Source organism: Salvelinus alpinus, chromosome 11 (assembly GCF_045679555.1).
Source record: "Salvelinus alpinus chromosome 11, SLU_Salpinus.1, whole genome shotgun sequence".
Classification (NCBI taxonomy): Eukaryota; Metazoa; Chordata; class Actinopteri; order Salmoniformes; family Salmonidae; genus Salvelinus; species Salvelinus alpinus.
The window spans coordinates 39,523,219-39,550,284 of NC_092096.1; the positions used below are offsets into that span (position 1 = coordinate 39,523,219).

Below are 27,066 nucleotides of genomic sequence, written 5' to 3' on the forward strand. Positions count from 1 at the left end.
ACCAATCTATCAGTGATTAGTAGCATTACATCAAAGTAAACATTCAATATCTGTACATGTCCCTAAATAGCTTTGTGCTGTATCATCTAATGCATGCATTCAGCATATTCTATTCAGAATGATGAAAATGACCTATCAATCAACCATCCATTATGACTGAATCAGAAGTGTGTGTGTGTGTGTCAGTGCTGAGTGTAAGTTGACTATACAAACAATTTGGAATTTCCAACACATTGTTTCTAATAAAAACAAGAAGTGATGCAGTCAGTCTTCCCTCAACTCTTAGCCAAGAAAAGCAAAGCAAAAAAGTGACAATCTTTTCTAGGCCAGCTGCAGCTTAACTAGGTCTTTCTTTGCAGCACTTGACCATATGACTGGACAATAAAAAAAAAGCATAGCATCTCTTTATCACAAACATACCTCTCCCAATCTTTACAACCATTGAAACAATATGTTTACAATCTAATGTAACACCAAGTAATTCAGTCTGCTCAACTTGCTCAAAAGCCACACCATTCACTACCAGATTCAGCTGAGATCTAGAACTTAGGGAATGATCTGTACCAAATACAATATTCATAGTTTTAGAGATGTTCAGAATCAGTTTATTACTGGCCAATAGGGCTGTCCCCGACAAAAAAAAAATATTGGTTGACCAAGGGTCGTCCTGTTCTTTCGACCAATTGATTGGTCGAAATGTTTGAATTTATTTTTCCATAGACAGACACCATATGTGTTTGAATAAAATCTACTGCATATGCACTGAGCTTGTCTGATGCTTTGATTAAGCACACTGTTCGATTAAATAATGAAGACACACAAATGACTCAAGAAAGAGCCTGATGATCACAATGTGTTTTTTTTTTTAAATGACAGCGAGTGCCTGTGTGACTGGCTCACGATGTCTCGCTCTCCTCCCTACTTCATCGAAAAGGCACCACAGCACAGCAAGTGTTTATTGAGCTGTCCGTACTGAAGCTGTAACATCATGTCAGCCATTTAGTTTCTCACTAGTTTCTGACTGAAAAGTTCTGTTACCGAAATCACTTATTTGTTTATTAAAAACATTCCCTATTACCTCAACTAGGGTTGCAAAGGTACGGAGACTTTCCGGTAAATCTCCGGAATTTTCCATGGGGAAATAAGCCTTGGAATATTGGAAATTTTGCTTAAATTCGTCAAAACAGCTAGCTTATAACAGTGAACCGTTTTTTGTGGGATACACATAAGGCAATTATAGGTATTGTGGGATATTTTGGTTAAACTATCCCCAATTCAATGGAATTGAAACCCTCTGCATGCACAGTGCATTCTTCCATCACATGTGCAGTGCACTCTTCCATCACATGTACAGCTGATTCTCAAAATCTTGCACACTAATGAGATGCTATTAACCCCACACTACTACACTGTCTGAGCCAAGGATTACATGCTTTCTGGTAAGTTTTGATTACAATACCGGGTGGGATGAATATATTTTATAAGACAAACATAATTTTTTTGTTAACTGGTAAATAGTAGCCTACAGCAAAGTGTGTTTAAATCATTTCTAACTTGTTAACAATTTCTGTTAGTTCGTTTTTGCTACCATGTGGGTTTTAGCTTGCTTGAGCCTGCTAACTTAGGAGTGTTAATTCCCCTGTTTCCATACATGTTTCATTTTAAAACATTTATCTTAAAAAGGAGTTGTTTAATCGAACCGCTATTGCTACTGCTACAAACTATTTATCTGTGCAATCTTTACAGGAAAATGCCACGGCACTATCTGATGTGTGGAGACATTTCACTACAGCTAATGTAGAAGGAAAAGCTGTGTACATTTGCAAATACTCTGCCAAATCATATGTGAAGAATGCAACAAAGATGCAGAATCATCTGGCCAAGTGCATAAAGTTCCCTCAGCGCTCATAACAAGCAACCTCTGACAAAAGTCCCTCTACTTCTATTCAAGGTGAAAATGATTAATCAGACACCTTATCGATAACAACAGCTCATGGTCCTCCTGGAATCAGAAGTTTTTTGACTCAATGGAGGAACGTAGTCAGAGAAATGCTGATGAATGTCTTGCTCGAGCTGTGTATGCAACTAGTTCAACTCTGATGCTCACAGGCAATGTGTATTGGAAGAGATTTCTGAATGTTCTTTGCCCAGCATACACCCCTCCAACCAGTCATGCTTTCTCTACTCATTTGCTGGATGCAGAGTTCAACAGAGTTCAAGTGAGGGTCAAGCAAATCATAGAGAAAGCAGACTGTATTGCAATCCTCTCTGATGGGTGGTCGAATGTTCGTGGGAAAGGAATAATTAACTACATCTCCACCCCTCAACCAGTATTCTACAAGAGCACAGACACAAGGGACAACAGACACATTGGTCTCGACATTGCAGATGAGCTGAAGGCAGTCATCAATGACCTTGGACCACAGAAGGCATTTGCACTGGTGACAGACAATGCTGCGAACATGAAGGCTGCTTGGTCTAAAGTGGAGGTGCCCTACCCTTACAACACACCCATTGGCTGTGCTGCTCATGCATTGAATCTGCTCCTCAAGGACATCATGGCACTGAAAACAATGGATGCACTCTACAAGAGAGACAAGGAAATGGTTAAATATGTGAAGGGTCATCAAGTTATAGCAGCAATCTACCTCACCAAGCAAAGTGAGAAGAATAAGAGCACCACATTGAAGCTGCCCAGCAACACCCATTGGGGTGGTGTTGTCATAATGTTTGACAGTCTCCTGAAGTGGAAGGAATCTCTCCAAGAAATGGCCATATCACAGCCTGCCGATATCAAGAGGATCTTCCTGGATGATGTATTTTGGGAGAGAGTGGTCAGCAGCCTGAAACCTAAAGCAGTAGCCATTGCACGGATTGAGGGAGACAATGCCATCCTGTCTGATGTTCAGAAATCTGTACTGCCCTGCCCACTTCACTGTTGCTCCAAGCAGAGGAAACTGCAGTTCTGAAATACATCAAAAAACGTGACGACTTCTGCCTGAAGCCCATACACGCCGCAGCGTACATGTTGGACCCCAAGTATGGCAAGAGCATCCTGTCTGGTGCAGAGATCAACAAGGCCTATGGCATCATCACTACTGTGTCTCGCCACCTTGGCCTGGATGAGGGCAAAGTTCTTGGCTGATGTTCAAGAGGTGGACATTGAGGAGGTCCAGGGAGAAGACATGGAAGCCTGAGAGGAAGACAACCAAAGCCTTAGTTTCTAGACTATCATTTTACAGATGTATGTTGAAAATGTTTTTGGGAGATGCGATGGATCATTGGGGATCATTCAATATTCCCTTTTGTTGTTCAGTGAAATTGTCCCATGTGAAGAGTCAACTCATTTAAGTAAAGTTCAATTCGTAACTAAATTATTTTTTACATTTCTATTGGAAGGATTTAATCATTTGCAATTATGTCTACTTATGATAAGGTAAATATATCCAACGCAAAAAACATATACATTTAAATGGTATTAATATTAATTTGCATATATTTCCGTCCATTCCCATATATTCCCGTTTATTCCCACGGAAAGTTTCCACCTCTGAATATTCCCCAAAATGTGCAACCCTACCCTCAACCCTTGCTCTCTTTACATGAAACATGTAAGCATCACATGCATGTGACCAACTGGGCCTGACCTAGAGCATATCATAATCACATCAATAAACTGGTTATAACAAACTCTGAACACAGTAATCTCAACAGCAAAATGGATGCGGAGGACATGCAAAAGAAATTGAAACGGGCGAATGTTTAATGGTTGCTCAGGAGGGAAAGGGGAAGTCAAATCTGCGGAAGACATTTGACTTAGTTCTGAAACCTTCTGGAGATCAACAAAAAGGAAGATATATGAGCAAGCGTTGCATGAGTAGTATGTGTGCCAAACAGTTGCTGTTAGATTACAATATCATTTTTTCTGATAATTTGTTGTTGTGTAAACACTAAATAAATAAGTGTAGCAGAGAGTCTGTTCTAATAAATACAAATAAAAAGATAAAGCATTTATTACACCAGACTAAAAACAGGTGCATGCATTTGTGAATTGGGTTTATTTATTGTTTAGGCTAATTATTCAAAGCTCCCTTTGTTATTTAATTTAAAAAAAAATGCTTGATTGCATTTAAAAGCATGAATGTCTGGTATGCTGGGTGACATTGAATAAATAAGTAATACCAGTCTGTTCCCCCAAAAATGTATTATCAAACCTTTATTATAGCATAGCAAAGATTAAAACAGCTGAATCTGTGAAATTGCTTTATCCAACATTTTGCCAATGCATGAGGCTTGGTGCTCACTGAATCAGTAGGCTATCAGTAGGCTTTAAACAAAGACTGAAACAGGCAACAGAAGCAGGATCTGTCTTATTTCTGTACATACAGTAAATATGGATGATTTATGAAGCCAGGCCCATTTAACAGTTTGGCTATTGATTATAGACCTAATTAAATTGGAGTTTACTCTATCCTCAATTTTCTTAGACAATTAGGCTAAGGCAAGGGCTGTTTCCTTGTCTCGTCTGCTGCTGCCTCCACAACATTGTTCTCAATCCCAATATGCTGGTTAACTTTGCTATTATGCACATAGCAACATAAGGAAAGGCACCAATTCTATGGTGCACTGAAGATTATGTTTCAGAACCACGGACAGCGACTGTATCCAACGCAGGAGAAAGCGCATTTGTCTTTAAATAATATTATATTTATTAGTGTTGCACAATAATTTTTTACATAAAATAACCATATAGAATTTCAGTATTACGTCTTAGAGTGATGGACTGTGCCATCCCCATGATATCGGCAATGGATTTGTCCACTGAGACAGGCGCGACTCAGAGAAGTGTCTTGTGCACCATAACCAAATATAAATAATTGCGACTGCTCGACTAAAGAAATCTCGGTCTACCAACAGCCTATGGACCAAACAATCAACCAGTAGACTAATTGGGGTCAGCCCTACTGACCGCCCATTCTAAAACTGACTGAAACTCTTTGTTTAGGGTTGCAGTGATTTCACTAACTGGGGTTGCTGACATGTATAGGGTTGAATCATCAGCATACACGGAAATACAGGCTTTGTTTAATGTCAGTGGCAGGTTATTGGTAAAAACAGAAAAGAGTAGAGGGCCAAGGAAGCTGCCCTGCCGTCCACCAAGCTTCCATTAAAGAAAACCCTCTGTGTTCTATCAGATAGATAGCTCTGATTCCACGATATGGCAGAGGTTAAAAAACCATAACACATACGGGTTTTCAACAACAGGTTATGGTCAATAAATAATTTGTTTACAGAAAAATAGCATTGTATTTTTTCCAACAGTTTGCTGAGAGCTGGCAGCAAGCTTATAGGTCGACTGTAAGAACCAGCAAAGGATGCTTTACTATTCTTGGCCGCTTTACCATTCTTGACTTTGGCTTCCCTCCAGGCCTGAGGACAAACACCTCTAGGCTCAGATTAAAGATATGACAGATAGGAGTGGCTATAAAGTCAGTTTCCATCCTCACTTTCTTTACATCTAAGTTGTCAATGCCAAAAAAATCCACCTCTCTCACACTTTACAAAATGTGAAATTACAATGTTATTCCTTCATTATTAGTTTTTTTTCTGTATGAATACGATAGCTCACTGTTCATAGTTGGCATTTCTTGCCTAAGTTTGCCCACTTGGCCACTGATGTAATCATTCAAATAATTGGCAACATCAAATGGTTTTGTAATGAATTAGCCATCGGATTCGATGAAAGATACAAGGTGAATTTGTCTTTCTGCACATCATTTCATTTAACTTCACTAGGGTAGGGGGCAGCATTCGGAATTTTGGATGAAATGCATGCCCAAATTAAACTGCCTGCTTCTCAGGCCCAGAAGATATGCATATAACTGGTAGATTTGGATAGAAAACACTCTAAAGTTTCCAAAACCGTTAAAATAGTGTCTGTGAGTATAACAGAACTGATTTGTCAGGCAGAAACCTGAGAAAAATCCATTCAGGAAGTCGTTTTATTTTTGGTTTTGTAGTTTTCTATTCAGTGCCATTACAGTATCCATTGACTTAGGACTCAAATTGCAGTTTCTATGCCTTCCACTAGATGTCAACAGTCTTTAGAAGTTGTTTCAGGCTTGTATTCTGAAAAATTAAGAAGTAAGAGCAGTCTGAATGAGTGGACCCTAAAGTGTCACAGAGATTTTTCATGCGCGAGACCGAGTGCGTGCGTTTCTTGTTTACCATTTAAATTGACGACGTTATTGTCCGGTTGAAATATTATCGATTATTTAGGCTAAAAACAACCTGAGGTTTGAATATAAACATCGTTTGACATGTTTCTATGAACTTTATGGATACAATTTGGATTTTTTTGTCTTGCTGTTTTGACTGCGTTTGAGCCTGTGGATTACTGAAGAAAACGCGAACAAAACAGAGGTTTTTGGGTACAAAGAGACTTTATCGAACAAAAGGAACATTTATTGAGTAAATGAATGTCTGCTGAGTGCAACCATATGAAGATCATCAAAGGTAAGGGATTAATTGTATCTCTATTTCTGACATGTGTAACTGTTCTACTTGGCTGGCTACTGTTTGTAATGATTTGTCTAGTGGGCTATGTTCTCAAATAATCGTAAGGTATGCTTTCGCTGTAAAGCATTTTTTAAATCTGACACCGTGGTTGGATTCACAAGAAGTTAATCTTTAAACCTATGTAAAATATGTTTGTTTTCTGAATTTTTATAATGAGTAATTCTGTATTTGAATTTGGCGCCCAGCAGTTTCACTGGCTGTTGAAGAGGTGGGACGCTACCGTCTCACGTGCCCAAGAGAGGTTAACGCACTCCAAAGTTTTTTTCCCACATCTTTCTTTATATCATTGATATTAGCGTCATAATATAGTTTATTCTTATTGTTGTTGAGTTTAGTAACATAATTTCTCAATTTGCATAAGTCAACCATTCAGATGTGCAGCCAGACTTATTAGCCACCCCTTTTGCCCCATCTCTTTCAACCATACAGTTTTTCCATTCCTCATAAATCCATGGAGCCTTAACAGTTCTGACAGTTTAACAGGTGCATGATTATCAATAATTGGAAGAAGCAATTTCATAAATTCAGTGCAGCGTCTGGATGCTGCTTATTAATCACCAACAAGACCAACAAATATCTTTAACATCATCCACATAAAATATTTTGTATGATCTCCTATACACTACTTTAGGCCCAGCTTTTGGAACCTTGGCTTTCCTGGATATAACCAATGGTGTATCAGTGATCACTGCATCCAATGGGCACAGATACAGCTTTAGAACAACGTTTTAAAGTATTAAAAATGTGATCAATACATGTGGATGATCTTGTTCCTGTGGTGTTTGTTAACACCCTGGTAGGTTGATTAATAACCTGAACCGGATTACAGGCACTGGTTACAGTTAGAAGCTTCCTCTTTAGCAGTCAGCTTGATGAAAACCAGTCAATATTCAGGTCCCCAAGAAAGTAGACCTCTCTGTTTACATCACATACACTATCAAGCTTTTTATACACATGATCTAGATACTGACTGTTCGCACTTGGTGGCCTAGAGCAACACCCTAAAAGAATAGTGCTGAATTAAAAAGGTTTTAGGCATTATCCCTTGTCAGTAATGACTTGAGTATGAGGAGAGAGAAAAGCGGACTGAGAGGGAGTACTAACATCGTTTTGCACTTTGGAAAGGTATCAGAAAGGGCCAATACAACACAGTACAAGTTTACTGGAATGACTATCACCATGGTGACTGCTTTCTAGGAGGTGGCAGGGGAGTGTGTGTGTGTGTGTGCCAGCTTATGTGCACCCTCTCCTCCCCCACCTGTAAAATTAAATTAATGCTATGTTGTAATAATTCATTATAGTATTATTATTGTATTACTGATAATACGTATGTGAAAACCAATATTTGTTTAAATATATAAACAGCTTACAGGCATGCATGTGTGTGTGTGTTCATACCTGCGCATGTGAGCGTGCATTTGTATGTGTGTGCATACTTGTGCATGTGAGCGTGCATGCTAGTGCATGCGTGTGTGTGTGTGTGTGGTTTGAAATGAGGCCAAGAGTAGCACTCTGATGTGAGCAGGTCGTGCTGTGAAGAGTGTGGAGCACCCACAGGGGGTTGCCAGATTGGCCTTTGTTTATAATTCCAGCTCATCACAGCGCTCTTCAACTGGCAAATCCTATTATAAAGACATATACATTTGAAGAGATGCCAAGAAATTGCTTTCAGGCAGCTGATTGGAGCTTGAAGCAACAGGGTAGATTCTTAGAAAGTGCATGCAAAGTTTTGAAAGCGAGACTAAAGAAATACATAATATACAGTATGAAGTGACTGTGCACGTGTGTGTGTGCCAGGCGTGTAACTTGCGGGGTGGACGGCTTCTATCCCCAAGCCATAAGACTCCTGAACATCTAGTCAAATGGCTACCCAGACTATTCACATTGCCTGCCCCCCCCCCCACACACATTGACTCTATACTGGCACGCCTCTGTATATACTGTTATTTTTTACTGCTCCTCTTTAATTACTTGTTACTTTTATCTCTTTTTCTTATCCGTATTTTTGAAACTGCACTGTCGGTTAGGGGCTCGTAAGTAAGCATTTCACTGTAAGGTTGCATTCGTTGTATTCGGCGCATGTGACTAATAAAATTTGATATTTTTCAAATAGTGGTTTCCTGGTGACAATGTGAGCATCTCGAGTGACAACTGGTAACAATTATATTGGGCTCAATTTTGTGAGTTCAAAGAAAACTTTGGTAGTATTCTAAACTATGGGTGTTGCTACAGGTCACCAAGGCAAGAGGGGGTGTCAAATTGACATATTTCAAATATTGGGAGGGTCATGACCCAGTGTTGTGTTTGAGACCACCTAAAGCGAGACCGATTCAAGACCAAGACTGGAGCAAATCGAGTACCAGTCAAGACCAAGACCGGAGGGGGACAAAGGGTCTGACCAGAAAAATGCCAGTCCAATTCAAGACCATGATTGTAATTTTGTCAAATCACAAATCACCACCATAAGAGTTCAAAATGTCCAGTATTTCTGTGTTCATATTTCAAGACAACATGTCGATTCTTAAGACATTCAGAGTAGTGAAAAAAATCCATGCTGAGGGAAAATAGAGCCACTCTACAAAGTATTACTAACCCAAACACAAGGGCTAAGGATTTATAAAATAGGAATTCTAATAATATAATTCTAATATTATTATTTTCAATGATGTTCTGATTTAATCTCTTCAGCTTTTGTTGGAAAGGAAAGGGTTAACACTGAAGGGAAAAAAAGATCCAATCAGGATTTTTCTTGGCTGGTTTCTGGGGAGATAAATCTAGCTAGCTAAGTCAGCTATTGGCTAGACCATCACAAGCTGGATAAAAGCATCTGCCATTCAACTGTATTTGGGAGTGACAGTGGAATCAACCAATCACATTTTGAGTTAGTGGGTAGGACCGTTTTTACAAAAACGTATGGAAACTTCTGCATTGAAGGCCAACAGGTCACTACGCAATTGCAATTAGTAGTTTTCCCACAGCCTAGCTAGCTAGCTTTTGTTGTGGCTAGTTTGCAGCGGCAGCAGAAGGTGTTATCAAAGAAGATGTTGTTGCTAATTTGTTAGCTTCTCCCTCTTCAATAATAACTTTTAACAAGAAGTTAAGTTTCAAATGATCATCATCTGGTGAGTGGAACTGTGTTTTTATTCAAGCGCAATTGCTGTTAGCCATTTATTTGAAATTAACTTTGTGTGAAACATTGTTGCATTTAGCAACATGAAATCTTATTAAAATATTTAAATTTACACCCCCAGGAAGAACATGACACTTTTAAAACATTTTCTGACAAGCGAGCACTTAGATATGGTCATTTTCACGTTTTCATAAATTCTTAGAATGTTTAGGAATTATGACGTTTGTTAAAATGTTATAGCAATATGGTGTGGGAAAACGACCATGCGTTTGGAGAATTAATAGAAACTGCAGTAAATAAAAAAGAATAAAAACATATGTCTTGTCCAGGACCGGAGTCTACACAGACTGGTGCGCTATAGCCAATCAGAGCTACAGTAGGCCTTTATACAAACAAGCCATTTGCCATTAGCTTGCCTGCCAATGCATGTTTGTCCCAACCAAGCACCCAAGCTAACTGGCTAAAGTTGGCTAGCTTTCTAGTTAGCTACTTCCAGACACAAATGAGAGAACACCTCACTCTGACCATTTTACTCGCCATAGCAGAGCTGGTTAGGCTGTTTACATGTTAACGTGAGCGTTCTTGACTAACTATTACTTTTTTTGCCTGTTTACTACCACCGGTCATATTCATCGGGTGTTGTGTGTTTGTAAATTCATCAGCTGTTCTGCACTCTGGCACACTCAGACGAGAGTGTCCTGAAATCGGAGTAGATAGCCATAGTGAATTTGCAAACGCAAGAGTCATGCTAACTGGATAACAGTTGTTCAAGTTCTTGCTATATAACCAAATGACACATGCATCTCTAGCTGTGTATAGCAACTGAAAAACAACAGGAGGGTAAAAAGTCAATCACTCTCCCACTCCTCCAATGGCATGACATGGCAACCTCCTAGCAGCTAGCTGGTTTTAGCTTGCTACATAAATAGATGCACTAGCCTATTAGCCACGTTATGACTGACATTCCCAGCCTTAGTTACATTCGTCAGTGTTTGTCCAAAATATTGAGTCATTGAAACTGAAACAGTGCAACTGAAACATCTCGAATGGAGATGCACTCTCATATTTATTTTACTGATATTATGATTGTCTGTTTGTTTCATATCTGCAAAGTAGTTAAAACGCTGTCAGTTCCACTTTAAAATTTAGGTCACCAGTTACTTTGTGTGCTAAACGTAAAATGTTTTTTTGCAATGGGAAGTAATAGTTGTACATTTCGGTTGGGAAATGCGTAATGGTTAGCTTATTATGTCTGCGTTTATAGACTGCTTAACCTTTAAAATAATGCTGTGTGTGACTGCTGTCTTTCCATCGGCCCTACTCAGTGGTGTAATGGTGCCAGGAGAAGTGGATATGTACTAAAGTGTTCCAAAAAGTTCCCAGAATGGCCCGCTCAGCAAAGGAAAGGCACCCTGTGTGAAAAATTCGATGTTTCTGATGTTTTTGTTTTTCAATGCATTTTTCAGACTTTCACTCTCAAAATCACACTTTTGTTTTTATAGAAAAAAGGCACAAATTTGATGCTCTAAGTCCACAACAATGCTTAAACCACATCAATCTGATTGGGTGGGCCTGTCACCCAGGCCCATCCATATCGACGCCCCTGATGCAAACAGCTCATGATGACAATTGCGCATCACAAATAGCCAAGTAACCAACACTTCGGACAAAACTTTTTCAATACCCGGTTTGCTTGTTCCCTTAGTTTGCATTTACTAGTAGATATCATAAATTGAAACGTTTTTCCTACCCCACTGGCTACCGATGTCATTATTCTGTGAGCTGCTCCAAGCCAAAACCAGTTGAGAGCTGCACACTCTTGCTGCCTGCAGATTATTTCCCACTGAAACTAGGCTGTGAATGTTTCACGTGCTCTTCGATTGTGTAGGCTACTTTGTGCATGATTTCTCTATTGTACTACATAATTGATAAGTTGTATACCTCCTCTACGTATACCTCCTCTACTATACACATTGCCCACTGAAAATAAAAGTGGGTATATGGCTTATACAGTACCTGCGTATACCCTCCAATACACCACTGGCCCTTTGTGTTTTACAAAAAGTGCACTCTCCTACATGAGTGGGCTGGTATTACGGTTGCTGTCCTTTCAGAATCACGAACCTGTCACACACTGAAAGCCCATAGGTTCGCCACTGCACAAACATGTCTATAATAGATATAAAGACTGTTAAGATATTAATGTTTCAAGAAAGGAGTGTATGTATTTGGCCTGGCGAAGTGTTTTTTTGCGCTGACTGAGTGGAAGCTGATAATTATGATACCTCACTGTCATGAGGCCAGTCTCCAGTACTGTCATGACCCCCCCATCCCCCCTGCAATTTACGTGCCTGGTGCGCACGCACACACACACACACACACACACACACACACACACACACACACACACACACACACACACACACACACACACACACACACACACACACACACACACACACACACACACACACACACACACACACTATTATATGCATTTCTTTAGTCTTGCTTTCAAAACTTTACATGCACTTTCAAAGAATCTATCCTACAACAAACCCAGTCAGAGGCAGCCTGCATGTCTCACAGACTGACCAGGAGCAACACCCTATACTCCTTATTTAGCCTATGTTTAGGAAACAAAATGTGAAGACCAAAGTTGTTGGGGGAAAGCCCTCATCATGTTTATGCAATCTAATAATCACCGTAAGAATACTTCCAGAACAAGCTTTATATTTTATTTCAATTGAGAAAATCTACAAAAGCAATTGGCCCACCCTAGTCTTTATTGATAGAGATGCATGTGACATTGTATCAACAGTGGACTAATGAAACAAATACCAGAAGATAGTTTGAGTAGATTTTCCCTCTAACTATAGTCAAACAAACAGGCCGAGGGTTGTGACACAAGGCTTGTGAGGAAGAGAGAGGTGAGAAAGACATAAACGAGCAGACTTCTAGTAATGAGCATCAGCGTTAGCATTATCATGTGTGTGTGTGTGTGTGTCTGTGTGTGAGAAAACATCTCATTAGAGAGCATGAGCTCACACCTGCTGTTAACAGGAAGACCGACAATGAGGGAGTGGTGCTGAAATGCATACACATCTCCACCTTCAATGCATGTTCCCAACAGCCAGTTCCCAATCCACACCTGGATTGTGCAACATTTGGCCATTACTGTTTTCAAAATTGTCAAATTGGTTGCTGACCATTGCTAGACAACTATTTTCAGGTCTTGCCATAGATTTTCAAGCAGCGTTAAGTCAAAACTGTCACTTGGCCACTTAGGAACATACACTGTCTTCTTGGTAAGCAACTCCAGTGTAGATTTGGTCTTGTGTGTTACGCTATTATCCTGCTGAAAGCTGAATTCATCTGGTGGAAAGCAGATTGAACCAGGTTTTCCTCTAGGATGTTGCCTGTGCTTAACGATTACAAGCATACCCATAACATGATGCAGCCACCACTATGCTTGAAAATATGGAGAGTGGTACTCAGTAATGTGTTGTATTGGATTACAAACAGAAGACTTAAGTTAATTCCTTTGCCACATTTTTTGCAGTATTACTTTAGTGCCTTGTTGCAAACAGGATGCATGTTTGGGAATATTTGTATTCTGTACGGCCTTCCTTCTTTTCACTCTGTCAATTAGGTTAGTATTGTGAAGTAACTACAATGTTGTTGATCCATCCTCAGTTTTGTTCTATCACAGCCATTAAACTCTGTTTTAAAGTCACCATTGTTGAAATCCCTGAGAGGTTTCCTTCCTCTCCTGCAACTGAGTTGGAAAGGACACCTGCGTCTTTGTGGTGACTGGATGTATTGATACACCATTCAAAGTGTAATAAATAACTTCACAATGCTCAAAGGGATATTGAATGTCTGCTTTATTTTTACCCATCTACCAATAGGTGCCCTTCTTTGAGGCATCGGAAAACCTCCCTGGACTTTGTGGTGTAATCTGTGTTTGAAATTCACTGCTTGACTGAGGGACCTTAAAGATACTTGAGGTAGTCATTCAGAAATCATGCTAAACACTATTACTGCACACAGAGTGAGTCCAAGCTACTTATTATGTGACTTGTTAAGTACATTTTTACTCCTGAACTTATTTAGGATTGCATAACAAAGGGTTTGAATATTTACTTACTCAAGACATTTCCGTTTTTCATTTTTTATTCATTTGTAAACATTCCACTTTGACATTATGGGGTATTGTGTGTAGGCCAGTGACACAAAATCTAAATTTAATCAATTTTAAATTCAGCCTGTAACACAACAAAATGTGGAAATTGTCAAAGGGTGTGAATACTTTCTGAAGGCACTGTATCACTGTATATATGGGAGAAAGTGTGTTTATTGGTATTTTCTTGTCTTCAGGTCAAGACAATGAACTGGGTCATGTGTCTTACATGTCAAAGACTGATATGTTGACAATAAACATTAACAAGTAATTGTGTGTGTGGATGTAAATATTTCAGAGTAAATGACAGGTGAGTGACCGCCATGAGAAGTAGATCATGGGTCAGGGTTAAAGTTACGATGTAAAATTATGAATCAGAGTTATAATTACGTGTGTTGGTGTAAATTCTATAATGATCAGGTGAGTGATGGCGCCGGAGGGGATGGCTGCTGTTTTATTGGCTCTTAACCAACCGTGCTATTTTGTTTGTTTTTTCACATTGTTTGTAACTTATTTTGCACATAATGTTGCTGCTACCGTCTCTTATGACCGAAAAGAGCTTCTGGACATCAGAACAGCGATTACTAACCTTGAATTGGACGAATAGTTGTCCCTTAATGAGTCGGACAGGAAGGATATGCTCCAAACACCCGAACATGCCCGTCATTCACTGGAGAAAGAAACTAAGATTTCGCAGAAAGAGATAGGGGTGCCTTGTGAGGATCAGGCGACGAGTGTCTAATCTGCCTTTGCCATTAGTACTGTTAGCTATCGTTCAATCGCTGGAAAATAAATGGGACGAACTGAAAGCATGTTTATCCTACCAACGGGACATTAAAAACTGTAATATCTTATGTTTCACGAGTCGTGGCTGAACAACGACATTAAGAACATACAGCTGGCAGGTTATACACTCTATCGGCAGGATAGACCAGCAGCCTCTGGTAAGACACGGGGCGTGGGCCTATGCATATTTGTAAACAACAGCTGGTGCACGTTATCTAAGGAAGTCTCGAGGTTTTGCTCACCTGAGGTAGAGTATCTCATGATAAGCTGTAGACCACACTATCTACCTAGAGAGTTTATCTGTATTTTTCGTAGCTGTCTACATACCACCACAGACCGATGCTGACACTAAAACCGCACTCAATGAGCTGTATACCGCCATAAGCAAACAGGAAAACGCTCATCCAGGTGGCGCTCCTAGTGGCTGGGTACTTTAATGCAGGGAAACTTAAATCAGTTTTACCTCATTTCTATCAGCATGTTAAATGTGCAACCAGAGAGAAAGAAACTCTAGACCACCTTTACTCCACACACAGAGACACGTACAAAGCTCTCCCACGTCCTCCATTTGGGAAATCTGACCATAATTCTATCCTCCTGATTCCTGCTAACAAGCAAACATTAAAGCAGGAAGCACCAGTGACTCAGTCTATAAAAAAGTGTTCAGATGAAGCAGATGCTAAACTACAGGACTGTTTTGCTAGCACAGACTGGAATATGTTCCGGGATTCTTCCGATGGCTTTGAGGAGTACAACACATCAGTCACCGACTTCATCAATAAGTGCATTGATTACATCGTCCCCACAGTGACTGTAAGTACATAACGCAACCAGAAGCCATGGATTACAGGCAACTTCCGCACTGAGCTAAAGGGTAGAGCTGCCGCTTTCAAGGAGTGGGACTCTAACCCGAAAGCTTATATGAAATCCCGCTATGCCCTCCGATGAACCATCAAACAGGTAAAGTGTCAATACGCGACTAAGATCGAAACGTACTACACCGGCTCTGACGCTCGTCGGATGTGGCGGGGGTTGCAAACGATTACAGACTACAAAAGGGAAGCACAGCCGAGAGCTGCCCAGTGACACGAGCCTACCAGACGAGCTAAATAACTTCTACGCTCGCTTCGAGGCAAGTAACACTGAAACATGCATGAAAGCGTCAACTGTTCCATACGACTGTGTGATCACGCTCTCCGCAGCCGATGTGAGTAAGACCTTTGAGTAAGAGCTTTAAACAGGTCAACATTCACAAGGCCACAGGGCCAGACGGAATACCAGGACGTGTACTCCGAGCATGCGCCGACCAACTGGCAAGTTTCTTCATGGACATTTTCAACCTCTCCCTGTCGGAGTCTGTAATACCAACATGTTTCAAGCAGACCACCATAGCCCCTATGCCCAAGAACACTAAGGTAACTTGCCTAAATTACTACTGACCCGTAGCACTCACGTCTGTAGTCATGAAATGCTTTGAAAGGCTGGTCATGGCTCACATCAACACCATTATCCCAGAAACCCTAGACCCACTCCAATTTGCATACCACACCAACAGAGCCACAGTTGATGCAATCTCTATTGCACTCCACACTTCCCTTTCACACCTGGACAAAAGGAACACCTATGTGAGAATGTTATTCATTGACTACAGCTCACCATTCAACACCACAGTGCCCTCAAAGCTCATTACTAAGCTAAGGACCCTGGGACTAAACACCTCCCTCTGCAACTGGATCCTAGACTTCCTGACGGGTTGCCCCCAGGTGGTAAGGGTAGGTAACAACACATCCGCCACGCTGATCCTCGACACTGGGGCCCCTCAGGGGTGCATGCTCAGTCTCCTCCTGTACTCCCTGTTCACTCATGACTGCACGGCCAGGCACGACTCCAACACCATCATTAAGTTTGCTGATGACCCAATAGTGGTAGGCCTGATCACCGACAACGATGAAACAGCATATAGGGAGGAGGTCAGAGACCTGACCGTGTGGTGCAAGGACAACAACCTCTCCCGCAATGCGATCAAGACAAAGGAGATGATTGTGGACTACATGAAAAGGAGGACCGAGCACGCCCCCATTCTCATCTACGGGGCTGTAGTAGAGCAGGTTGACAGCTGCAAGTTCCTTGGTGTCCACATCACCAACAAATGAACATGGTCCAAGCACACCAAGACAGTTGTGAAGAGGGCACGACTAAACCTGTTCCCCTACGGAGACTGAAAAGATTTGGCATGGGTCCTCAGATCCTCAAAGGGTTTTACAGCTGCACCATCGAGAGCATCCTGACGGGTTGCATCACTGCCTGGTATGGCAACTGCTCGGCCTCCGACCGCAAGGCACTACAGAGGGTAATGCGTACGGCCCAGTACATCACTGGGGCCAAGCTTCCTGCCATCCAGGACCTCTATACCAAGTAGTGTCAGAGGAAGACTCCAGCCACCCTAGTCATAGACTGTTCTCTGTGCTAACGCACGGCATGCGGTAGCGGAGCGCCAAGTTTAGGTCCAAGAGGCTTCTAAACAGCTTCTACCCCCAAGCCATAAGACACCTGAACATCGAATCAAATGACTACCCAGACTATTTGCATTGCCCCCCAACCACCCTCTTCTACACTGCTGCTACTCTCTGTTATTATCTATACATAGGTCTCCCGGGTGGCGCAGTGGTCTAGGGCACTGCATCGCAGTGCTAGCTGCGCCACCAGAGTCTCTGGGTTCGCGCCCAGGCTGGGCTGGTTTCGGGCCCAGGCTCTGTCGCAGCCGGCCGCAACCGGGAGATCCGTGGGGCGACGCACAATTGGCATAGCGTCGTCCGGGTTAGGGAGGGTTTGGCCGGTAGGGATATCCTTGTCTCAGTATGTAAAAATGTAATAAAATGTATGCACTCTACTGTAAGTCGCTCTGGATAAGAGCGTCTGCTAAATGACTAAAATGAAAAAAATGTAAATAGTCACTTTAATAGCTCTACCTACATGTACATATTACCTCGACACCGGTGCCCCCGCACATTGACTCTGTACCGGTACCCCCTGTATATAGCCCCGCTATTGTTATTTACTGCTGCTCTTTAATTATTTGTTATTCTTATCTCTTTCTTTTTTGGCGGGGGGGGGGCGGTATTTTCTTAAAACTGCATTGTTGGTTAAGGGCTTGTAAGTAAGCATTTCACTGTAAGGTCTACACCTGTTGTATTAGGCGCATGTGACAAATACAATTTGATTTGATCTGAGTGAATGCCATTAGAACTGGGTCAGGTTTAGCCTGCATATCGAATCTTTATAGAATATTTTAGATTTTGTTGCCAATTATGCCATTTAGCAGACTTTTTTTAATCCAAAGCGACTTACAGTCATGCATGTATACATTTAACATACGGGTGGTCCCGGGAATTAAACCCACTATCCTGGTGACATGCTCTACCAACTGAGCTACAAAGGACCATACTGTCTATGGGTTTGAGATGTGAGTGTAATGATGTTGTATAGCATGGAGTTTTGAGGTTAGAGTGAAACCATATAATAGGGGTCAGAGGTTAGAGGTAATTGGTTAAAAAAAATGGAGGAACAGAGGTACTCACACCATAGGTTTCTCCATACGGCTGCCCAGCGATCCCACCACCTCTCCCAACGTACAGAACGCCTGGCCAAGGAAGTCCTACAGAAACAGAGATACGAGTTATATATATATATATATATATATTTGGGCACAATCTGGTGAAGTGGAAGATATAGGAGACACACACACACGCATGCATGGGTGCACACATCCACACAAACCACACACAGCGGACTCCCATCCCATACTGCGCATAGAATACTCTTTATGAAACATGACATTGACATTAATACAATGAATCACATGTTGGGGGATGGGGGAAGGAGAACCCTTGTGATTCTGTTAGCCAGTGTCTGGAAAAACACCAACACTTCATAATGGAATCTCGCTGTGGTCTTCTCTGACCACAATGTCTACTATAAACAGTGTGTGCTGTATAATCCCTATAGGCTTTATAGCCCAGTTATTTCCAGCATGCTCCAGCAGTCAGACCTGGGTTCAAATACTATTTGAAATACTTTAAGTATTTGCTCAGGCCTGCCAGGGTTACCAAATGGTCAGTTTATCAGTTTTAGGACTATTGTTTTGATTCCATTGCGCCAAGAAAACTCAACCAAGCCTAGATAAAGTATTTGAAAAGACTTCAAATAGTATTCGAACCCAGGTCTGATTTCCACCCAGCTCCACTACCACACCTGCTCTGCTTACTTGCCTGCTTGCTTGCTTGCTTGCCTGCCTGCCTGCCTGCCTCTCACATGTTAACACAGTAAAGGTTTATCTCCAGTGGAATTCCCCAGAGGGCTGGCCAGGGCTGGCTAAGCAGCCTCTAAAACTGCCAAGTGTGTCATTCCCAGCCTGAGATTATTGATTTCACCCCCTGTTTATATGCCTGGTCGAGGAAGGGAGAAAAGGAGAGAGACAGAGTGAGAGCAAGAGCGAGAGAGATTGGGGGCGGAGGGAAGGAGAGAGAGAGGGATAGGGATAGAGAATGTATCCAGCGTGAACGTCTGTGAAATTGGGAGAGACAGTTCCAGAATGGAGGACCAGTGAAAAAAGCCTTGTGACTAAGAGTGTGTGTGTGTGTGTGCACAGTATGTGTGTGCTAGCGTCCCTGGTTGAGTACCTTTTATTAAGGATAAAAAATGTAACTGCAACGTTAATGCAACGTGTTTTACACAACACGACAGGCAGTGGACCAGGGGATATGGGCTTTATTATTGCGTTACTATTGTACCAACACCAACAGGTAGAAGAGCATCTCTTGTACGCCCCACATTGAATTGTGCACGTCATCCACCAAATCTTTGTGGAAAAACGGCAGTTATTTTCCATGACTGCATACTATTGATGGCAAAGGTGATTGGCCCACATCAGTGACCACTCCCCCTTTTATCCTTTCACCATGGAAACTTTTACACACTGCTCACTCTGTGCACATTGTTAGAATACTAGTCTAAAACCTTACCCAACAGATTATCAGCCACATTAGTCAGGTAATGGTAAATAAAGCTATGCATGACACATGCCATGTGACAAGCCAACATGTGAAGGCTGTCCAAATAACAGAAAAGGTATCCCTTAAGGTCAAACATGTAATAACTCGTTCTCATGTTTTCATTGTTTGTGTTTCTCTAATGACCTTCATCCTTAAGCGGTTGTTTGCCAAACAAAGTCTAAACAGAACATTTCCCTGCAATGTGGGCAGACCGGTTTTTTCAAATTGCCAAAGCAAACACAAGAGAGCAAAGTCTGAAATGTGACTAAGATAAGATAGGACAGGGATAGAAATGCTATATGAATCTAGTCAATCCTAGCGATAAGAGGAACATGAGCATTTTGCTAATAGCAGGCTGAGCTTATGATCATTAGGTAAGATAATGCCAGGATAATGAAGGATAATGGTTTCAGTCCAGTGAGTCCAATGTAATCAATGTCACTTGAAACCATATTTAGCAATATGAGGTGGTTTAGAAAGGCAACATCACAAATCCTGATTGGTATGGATGGTGTCCTGAAGGGTCATTCCAAAAATACGCTCTAATTAACCTCTGGACATGCCCCCTCTACTGCCAACTCACCACACCTGAACTCACTCTAACAATCACCATTTCTCTCCTTTCCTCAGCTATAAATGCAGTTTGTTCCCATTTCCATGTGTCCTTTTGTTGTGCGTCCCTGAGTTTAAATAAGTGCCTTTTAATGTGTTATTGGAGATTATATAATGCTAACTTTGCCAACTTCCTAGCCTGTATATCTAATTATTAATATATCTACAATATATATACAAAAGTACACTACATGACAAAAAGTATGTGGACACCTGCTCGTCGAACACCTCCTTTCCAAAATCATGGGCATTAGTATGGAGTTGGCCACCCCTTTGCTGTTAAAACCACCTTCTTTCTTCTGGGAAGGCTTTCCACTAGAAGTTGGAACAGTGCTGCGGGGACTTGCTCCCATTCAGCCACAAGAGCATTAGTGAGGTCGGGCAATGGTGTTGGGCGATTAGGCAAGGCTCGCAGTCGGCGTTCCAATTCACCCCATGAAACAGGAAAGGGCCTTCTCCAAACTGTTGCCACAAAGTTGGAAGCACAGAATCTAATTGTATGTTGTAGTGTTAAGATTTCCCTTCACTGGAACTAAGGGGCCTAGCCCGAACCATGAAAACAGCCCCAGACCACAATTTCTCCTCCACCAAACGTTACAGTTGGCACTATGTATTGGGGCAGGTAGCATTCTCTTGACATCCGCCAAAATCAGCTTTGTCCATCGGACTGACAGATGGGGAAGCGTGTTTCACCACCCCAGCTGACGCTTGGCATTCCACACGGTGATCTTAGGCTTGTGCGTTCACATCGACAGGGCTGTAATGGAACAAGTCGAGAACTTCAAGTTCCTTGGTGTCCACATCACCAACAAACTATCACGGTCCAAACACACCAAGACAGTCCTGTAGAGGGCACGCAACGCCTATTCCCCCTCAGGAGACTGAAAAGATTTGGCATGGGTCCTCAGATCCTCAAAAAGTTATTTAGCTGCACCTTTGAGAGAATACGGACTGGTTGCATCACCGCCTGGTATGGCAACTGCTCGGCATCCAATCGCAAGACGCTACAGAGGGTAGTGCCTACATCCCAACACATCACTGGGGCCAAGCTTCCTGCCATCCAGGACCTCAATACCAGGCGGTGTAAGAGGAAGGCCCTAAAAATTGTCAAAGGCTCCAGCCACCCTAGTCATAAGGGTGGCTGGAACGCCAAGTCTACGTCCAAAAGGCTCCTTAACAGCTTCTACCCCCAAGCCAGAAACCATGAACAGTTAATAAAATGGCTACCCAGACAATTTGCATTGACCACCCCCTTTTTTAAACTCTGCTGCTACTCACTGTTTATTATCTATGCATATTCACTTTACAACTAACCTGTACCCCCACACATTTACTCGGGTACCAGTACCCCCTGTATGTAGCCTCGTTATTGTTTTTTTCACTTTAGTTTAACCTCACTAGGGTATGTGGGACGGTAGCGTCCCACCTCGTCAACAGCCAGTGAAACTGCAGGGCGCCAAATTCAAAACAGCAGAAATCCCATAATTAAAATTCCTCAAACATACAAGTATTTCACACCATTTTAAAGATACACTTCTTGTTAATCCCACCACAGTGTCCGATTTCAAAAAGGCTTTACAGCGAAAGCAAACCAAACGATTATGTTAGGTCAGAGCCAAATCACAGAAAAACACTGCCATTTTTCAAGCCAAAGAGAGGAGTCACAAAAAGCAGAAATAAAATTAATCACTAACCTTTGATGATCTTCATCAGATGACACTCATAGGACTTCATGTTACACAATACATGTATGCTTTGTTCGATAAAGTTCATATTTATATCAAAACATCTCAGTTTACATTGGCGCGTTACGTTCAGTAGTTCCAAAACATCCGGTGATTTTGCAGAGAGCCACATCAATTTACACAAATACTCATAATAAACATTGCTAAAAGATACAACTGTTATGCATGGAATTTTAGATCCACTTCTCCTTAATGCAACCGCTGTGTCAGATTTAAAAAAAAATTAAACTTAAAAACTTAAAAAGTAAACCATGCAATAATCTGAGTACGGCGCTCAGACGACAAATCAAGCCAAACAGATATCCGCCATGTTGGAGTCAACAGAAGTAAGAAATAGCATTATAAATATTCACTTACCTTTGATGATCTTCATCAGAATGCACTCCCAGGAATCCCAGTTAAATAATAAATGTTTGTTTTGTTCGATAATGTCCATCATTTATGTCCAAATTCCTCCTTGTTTTTCGCGCGTTCAGTACACAATCCAAACTCACGACGCGCGTGAGAGTCCAGCGGAAAGTATGGACGAAAAGTCCAAAAAGTTATATTACAGTCCGTAGAAACATGTCAAACGAAGTATAGAATCAATCTTCAGGATGTTTTTAACATAAATCTTCAATAATGTTCCAACCGGAGAATTCCTTTGTCTGTAGAATTGCAATGGAACAGAGCTCGCTCTCACGTGAACGCGCGAGACTGAGCTCGTGGCTCTCTGGCAGACCTCTGACTCATTCCCCTCTCATTCGCCCCCACTTCACAGTAGAAGCATTAAACAAGGTTCTAAAGACTGTTGACATCTAGTGGAAGCCTTAGGGAGTGCAATATGACCCCATAGACACTGTATTCTATAGGCAATGAGTTGAAAAACTACAAACCTCAGATTTCCCACTTCCTGGTTGGATTTTTTCTCAGGTTTTTGCCTGCCATATGAGTTCTGTTATACTCACAGACATCATTCAAACAGTTTTAGAAACTTCATAGTGTTTTATATCCAAATCACTAATTATATGCATATTCTAGCTTTTATGGCTGAGTAGCAGGCCGTTTACTCTGGGCACCTCTGTGCACCTTTTATCCAAGCTACTCAATACTACCCCTGCAGCCACAAGAAGTAAACAGCAAATATCACATTTACATAAGTAAACAGACCCTTTACCCAATACTTGTTGAAGCACCATTGGCAGCGATTACAGCCTCGAGTCTTCTTGTGTATGACGCTACAAGCTTGGCACACCTGTTTTTGGGAAGTTTCTCCCATTCTCTGCAGATCCTCTCTAGCTCTATCGGGTTGGATGGGGAGCGTCAGGTGTGTTAGAGTTGGGCTGGTACGAAATCCTGCACACATGCGGCCCTTGCTCTAGGACTATTTCCATTCAACTTATTTTAATTCAGTCACTGAACAGGTGTCCAAGGCGAAAGTACCGATCTCAAACTCCTTGGGGGGAGCTAGCAGACAGAGATACATTTGTGGAATAGAGTGGTGCGCAGAAGAGAGAAAGGGACCACATGAATGAGCAATTCCCAGAGTGTGTGACAGGCACAGATGGGGTCCTTGTGGTAAGACTGCAGTGGGTAATATGCATCTCTTATTCTAGATTTTATAAGAACAGATAAGATCAAAATAGATCCCATTGGAATGTGTGTGTGTGTGCCTGCCTGCCTGCCTGTGTCTGTTTGTGTCTGTCTATCTAAATGTAAATACAATAATATAATTTTAAAGAGAATCAGGGTTTATTGTGTGTCAACAAAGACATACTGATGGCATTGTTACATGAAATGATTGTTATCTGTGTGTTTTTATTCACAGTGATGACAATAGACAGGCGAGGGACAGGGAGGGTAGAGAACACACAGCGCATCACATGGAATTGAGAGCGGGCGAGAGCGAGTGCATGAGTGCACTGTTATGCTAAAACACACTGGCTACCCAGGGAAGGTAACCCCACTATGAAATACTAACCCAGTCATTACAGAACAGAGATTAACTACTGTAGTAAGGGGGTGCTAATGACAATAGGATGTACCCCCAAAGCGCACATGCAGTCACGCGCACACACACACACGGAAAGAGAGACTTACATGTTTTGACAGGTTGGCGCTCTTTGAGTCGACATCATACCTGGAGAAGAGAAGAGAAACACACTGTTAGAGGGGCATGGAGATGACAGCAGTACAGCTGGAAGCAGCAGGTGATTTACAGAAGGGGACACTCAGTTAGACCGCTCAGTAAATGTATAAAGCAATGATGTCACGCAGAGTATCATTAAGTCTTCTTGTGCTTTTCAATCATTTTAGTATCCTGAAATGTCAAAGTGGAGGACTCCCTGGGTGTTTAAAACCTCTTTGGGCTAGGGGGCAGTATTTTCACGTCCGGATGAAAAGTGTGCCCAAAGTCAACTGCTTGCTACTCAGGCCCAGAAGCTAGGATATGCATATTATTAGTATATGTGGATAGAAAACATTCTGAAGTTTCGAAAACTGTTTGAATAATGTCTGTGAGTATAACAGAACTGATTTGGCAGGTGAAACCCCGAGCACAATCCATCCAGGATTTTTTTTTTTTGGAGCTCAATCTGTTTTCCATTAGTTTTCTATGGCAATCCCTTTTTATACTTGCAGTTCCTATGGCTTCCACTAGATGTCAACAGTCTTTAGAAATTGGTTGATGTTTTTCCTTTGAGAGATGAAGAAGTAGCCCTTTCCTTTCTGAGTGTCAAGCCAAGTGTACTTTTTGGTTTGGTGCGAGCGACCTGGAACTCGCTCCACTTTCATTTTATCCGCTATTGAACGCAGTATATTCCGTCTTAAATTTGATCGATTATTTACGTTTTAAAATACCTAAAGTTGGATTAGGAAAGTTGTTTGAAATGTTTGGCCAAAGTTTACAGGTAACTTATTAGATACTTTGTAGGCATGTTGGACGAGTTGGAACCGGTGTTTTTCTGAATCAAACGCGCCAAATAAATTGACATTTTGGGGATATAAAAAAGCTATTTATCGAACACAATTACCATTTGTGATGTTTATGGGACATTTTGGAGTGCCAACAGAAGAAGATCTTCTAAAGGTAAGGCATGAATTATATTGTTATTTCTGACTTTTGTGTAGCACCTGCCTGGTTGAAATCTGATTTTCATGTGTTGGTATGCTGGGAGCTGTCCTCAGATAATCGCATGGTCTGCTTTCGCAGTAAAGCCTTTTTGAAATCTGACACTGCGGCTGGATTAACAAGAAGTTCATCTTTAAACCGATGTATAACACTTGTATGCTTTATGAATTCTTATTATGAGTATTTCTGTTTTTGAATTTGGCAATTTCACTGGGTGTTGTCAAATCGATCCCGCTAACGGGATTGGCGCGCGAAGGGATCCATAAGAAGTTTTAAGTGTTTGTGCGCTTGTGTTTGTATCCTTGTACCAATGCGGGTGTCTGTGTGAGCCAGTTCGGAAAGGGGGGTTCTTGTCCAACAGGGCTGCAATCAGCTGCAGATTCAGGAACCAATTCAAAGTAATTTCACAGTCCAGGTGATTTTACACAACTACTAAAAATAGACGTCTATTTTTTTAGGTACTTTTTGAAAGCAATTTTATGGAGACTGAGCCTCACGTAGCTGTAAGAAAAGCAGTGGTACAAAGACCCACTACTGTAGCCCCTGTGGTTTTTCTGACAGTGAGAACCATTACATTTAATCGAAACAAACTACCAAACTAAGGAGAAAGGACCACTGCTTGTCAGGCCCTGGTTAAAGTTACAGTCGGCAGTGTTTCCTCTATATGCTAAATCGTGGCCGCCACCCCACCAGAAAAATCTAAATGTGATTGTATTTATTTGAAAATAATTTGGGGGATGGTAAAAAAAAAATCTGTGTACACTTAAACAACTAAAACCACATAGAAATTATGTAGAAAAGAAAATGGAGCCTTTGAGAACTAACAATCACCAAAATAAAAATAGACTCAGGAAGAATCAAAAATTCCAAAAAAGTCATGGCATGGAGCCCCCATTGATTTTGTTAGTCATTTAGATAAGAACAACAAAATGGTCCCGTCACTTGTATACAGCTGAGACTATTGAAACATTGACCATTGAATAGCTTTCCAAATCCCCAACTGGAGCTTTAACAAAAAGGATGAGCAACACTGCTATACAACATCAGCCATAGAACATAGAATCCATTTACATCACATATTGGAACATCACCTCCCCACTATCGCATAGGCCAGAAATAGACATAACTCTGTTGACAGAAAACATTATGTGTGCCTGAGGGGAAATTGTCTATTCAATCAGGCCAGTGTTTTCATCTACTATCATCTCTGTCAATGTTGTCTCAACAGGATGGCATTACTCAATTACACACATCAAACAACTAGTAGGCTCTGATTCTGTTGATGGGAGATGAGATGGAATATTTCTCTCTGTGTGGTACTCGTGGGTCTCTGGGCTCTAGTCCTGTGCCAGCCTCCCCTAACACACACAAGTCGCACATGGACATGCACGGACACACACACGCACACACACTCTCCCCGTCTAGCAAGCAGGACAGATTATGTGGCATACTGCCACTGTCATTGAGATGGGATGGTGTGTTTGTCATTCTGAGTGTATTGTCAGAATGAGCTCTGGGATGTTTGTTATGTAACTCACAAAGCACTGGAGGCACAGCAGCTCTAATGTTCTATTCCATTGAAACAGATCACTTACATCCATGAAAAAAGAATTTCCTGAGACACACAGCACAAAGGCATGCGTTTTGTATTTATTCAGCCGCCAAAACAAATGCCCCACGACACCTAACACACACAAATACACACTACCACGTGTGTGCGTGCACATATTTGTGTATAGGTCTGTCCATGATGTACAGTATGCGTACTTGTGTGCGTAGAGCTGTTGCGGTGACCATATTACCGCCACACCGGTGTTAGTAGTACGCAACTCTATAATGATCATCAGGTCGCTAATGGCCGGGTACTCAGG

At 41.6% G+C, this 27,066-nt stretch overlaps 1 protein-coding gene across 1 annotated transcript in view; it reads right to left on the bottom strand.

The window, feature by feature from the left end:
• Positions 1-27,066, bottom strand: part of LOC139534124 (copine-8-like) — a 124,730-nt gene that overhangs the window by 53,798 nt on the left and 43,866 nt on the right. Inside the window, exons 5-6 of the mRNA XM_071332915.1 lie at positions 24,166-24,205; positions 18,257-18,333 (exon numbers count right to left, since the gene is read on the bottom strand). Of these exons, the coding sequence (XP_071189016.1) occupies positions 18,257-18,333; positions 24,166-24,205 (117 nt within the window). The remainder of the gene's footprint in view (positions 1-18,256; positions 18,334-24,165; positions 24,206-27,066) is intronic.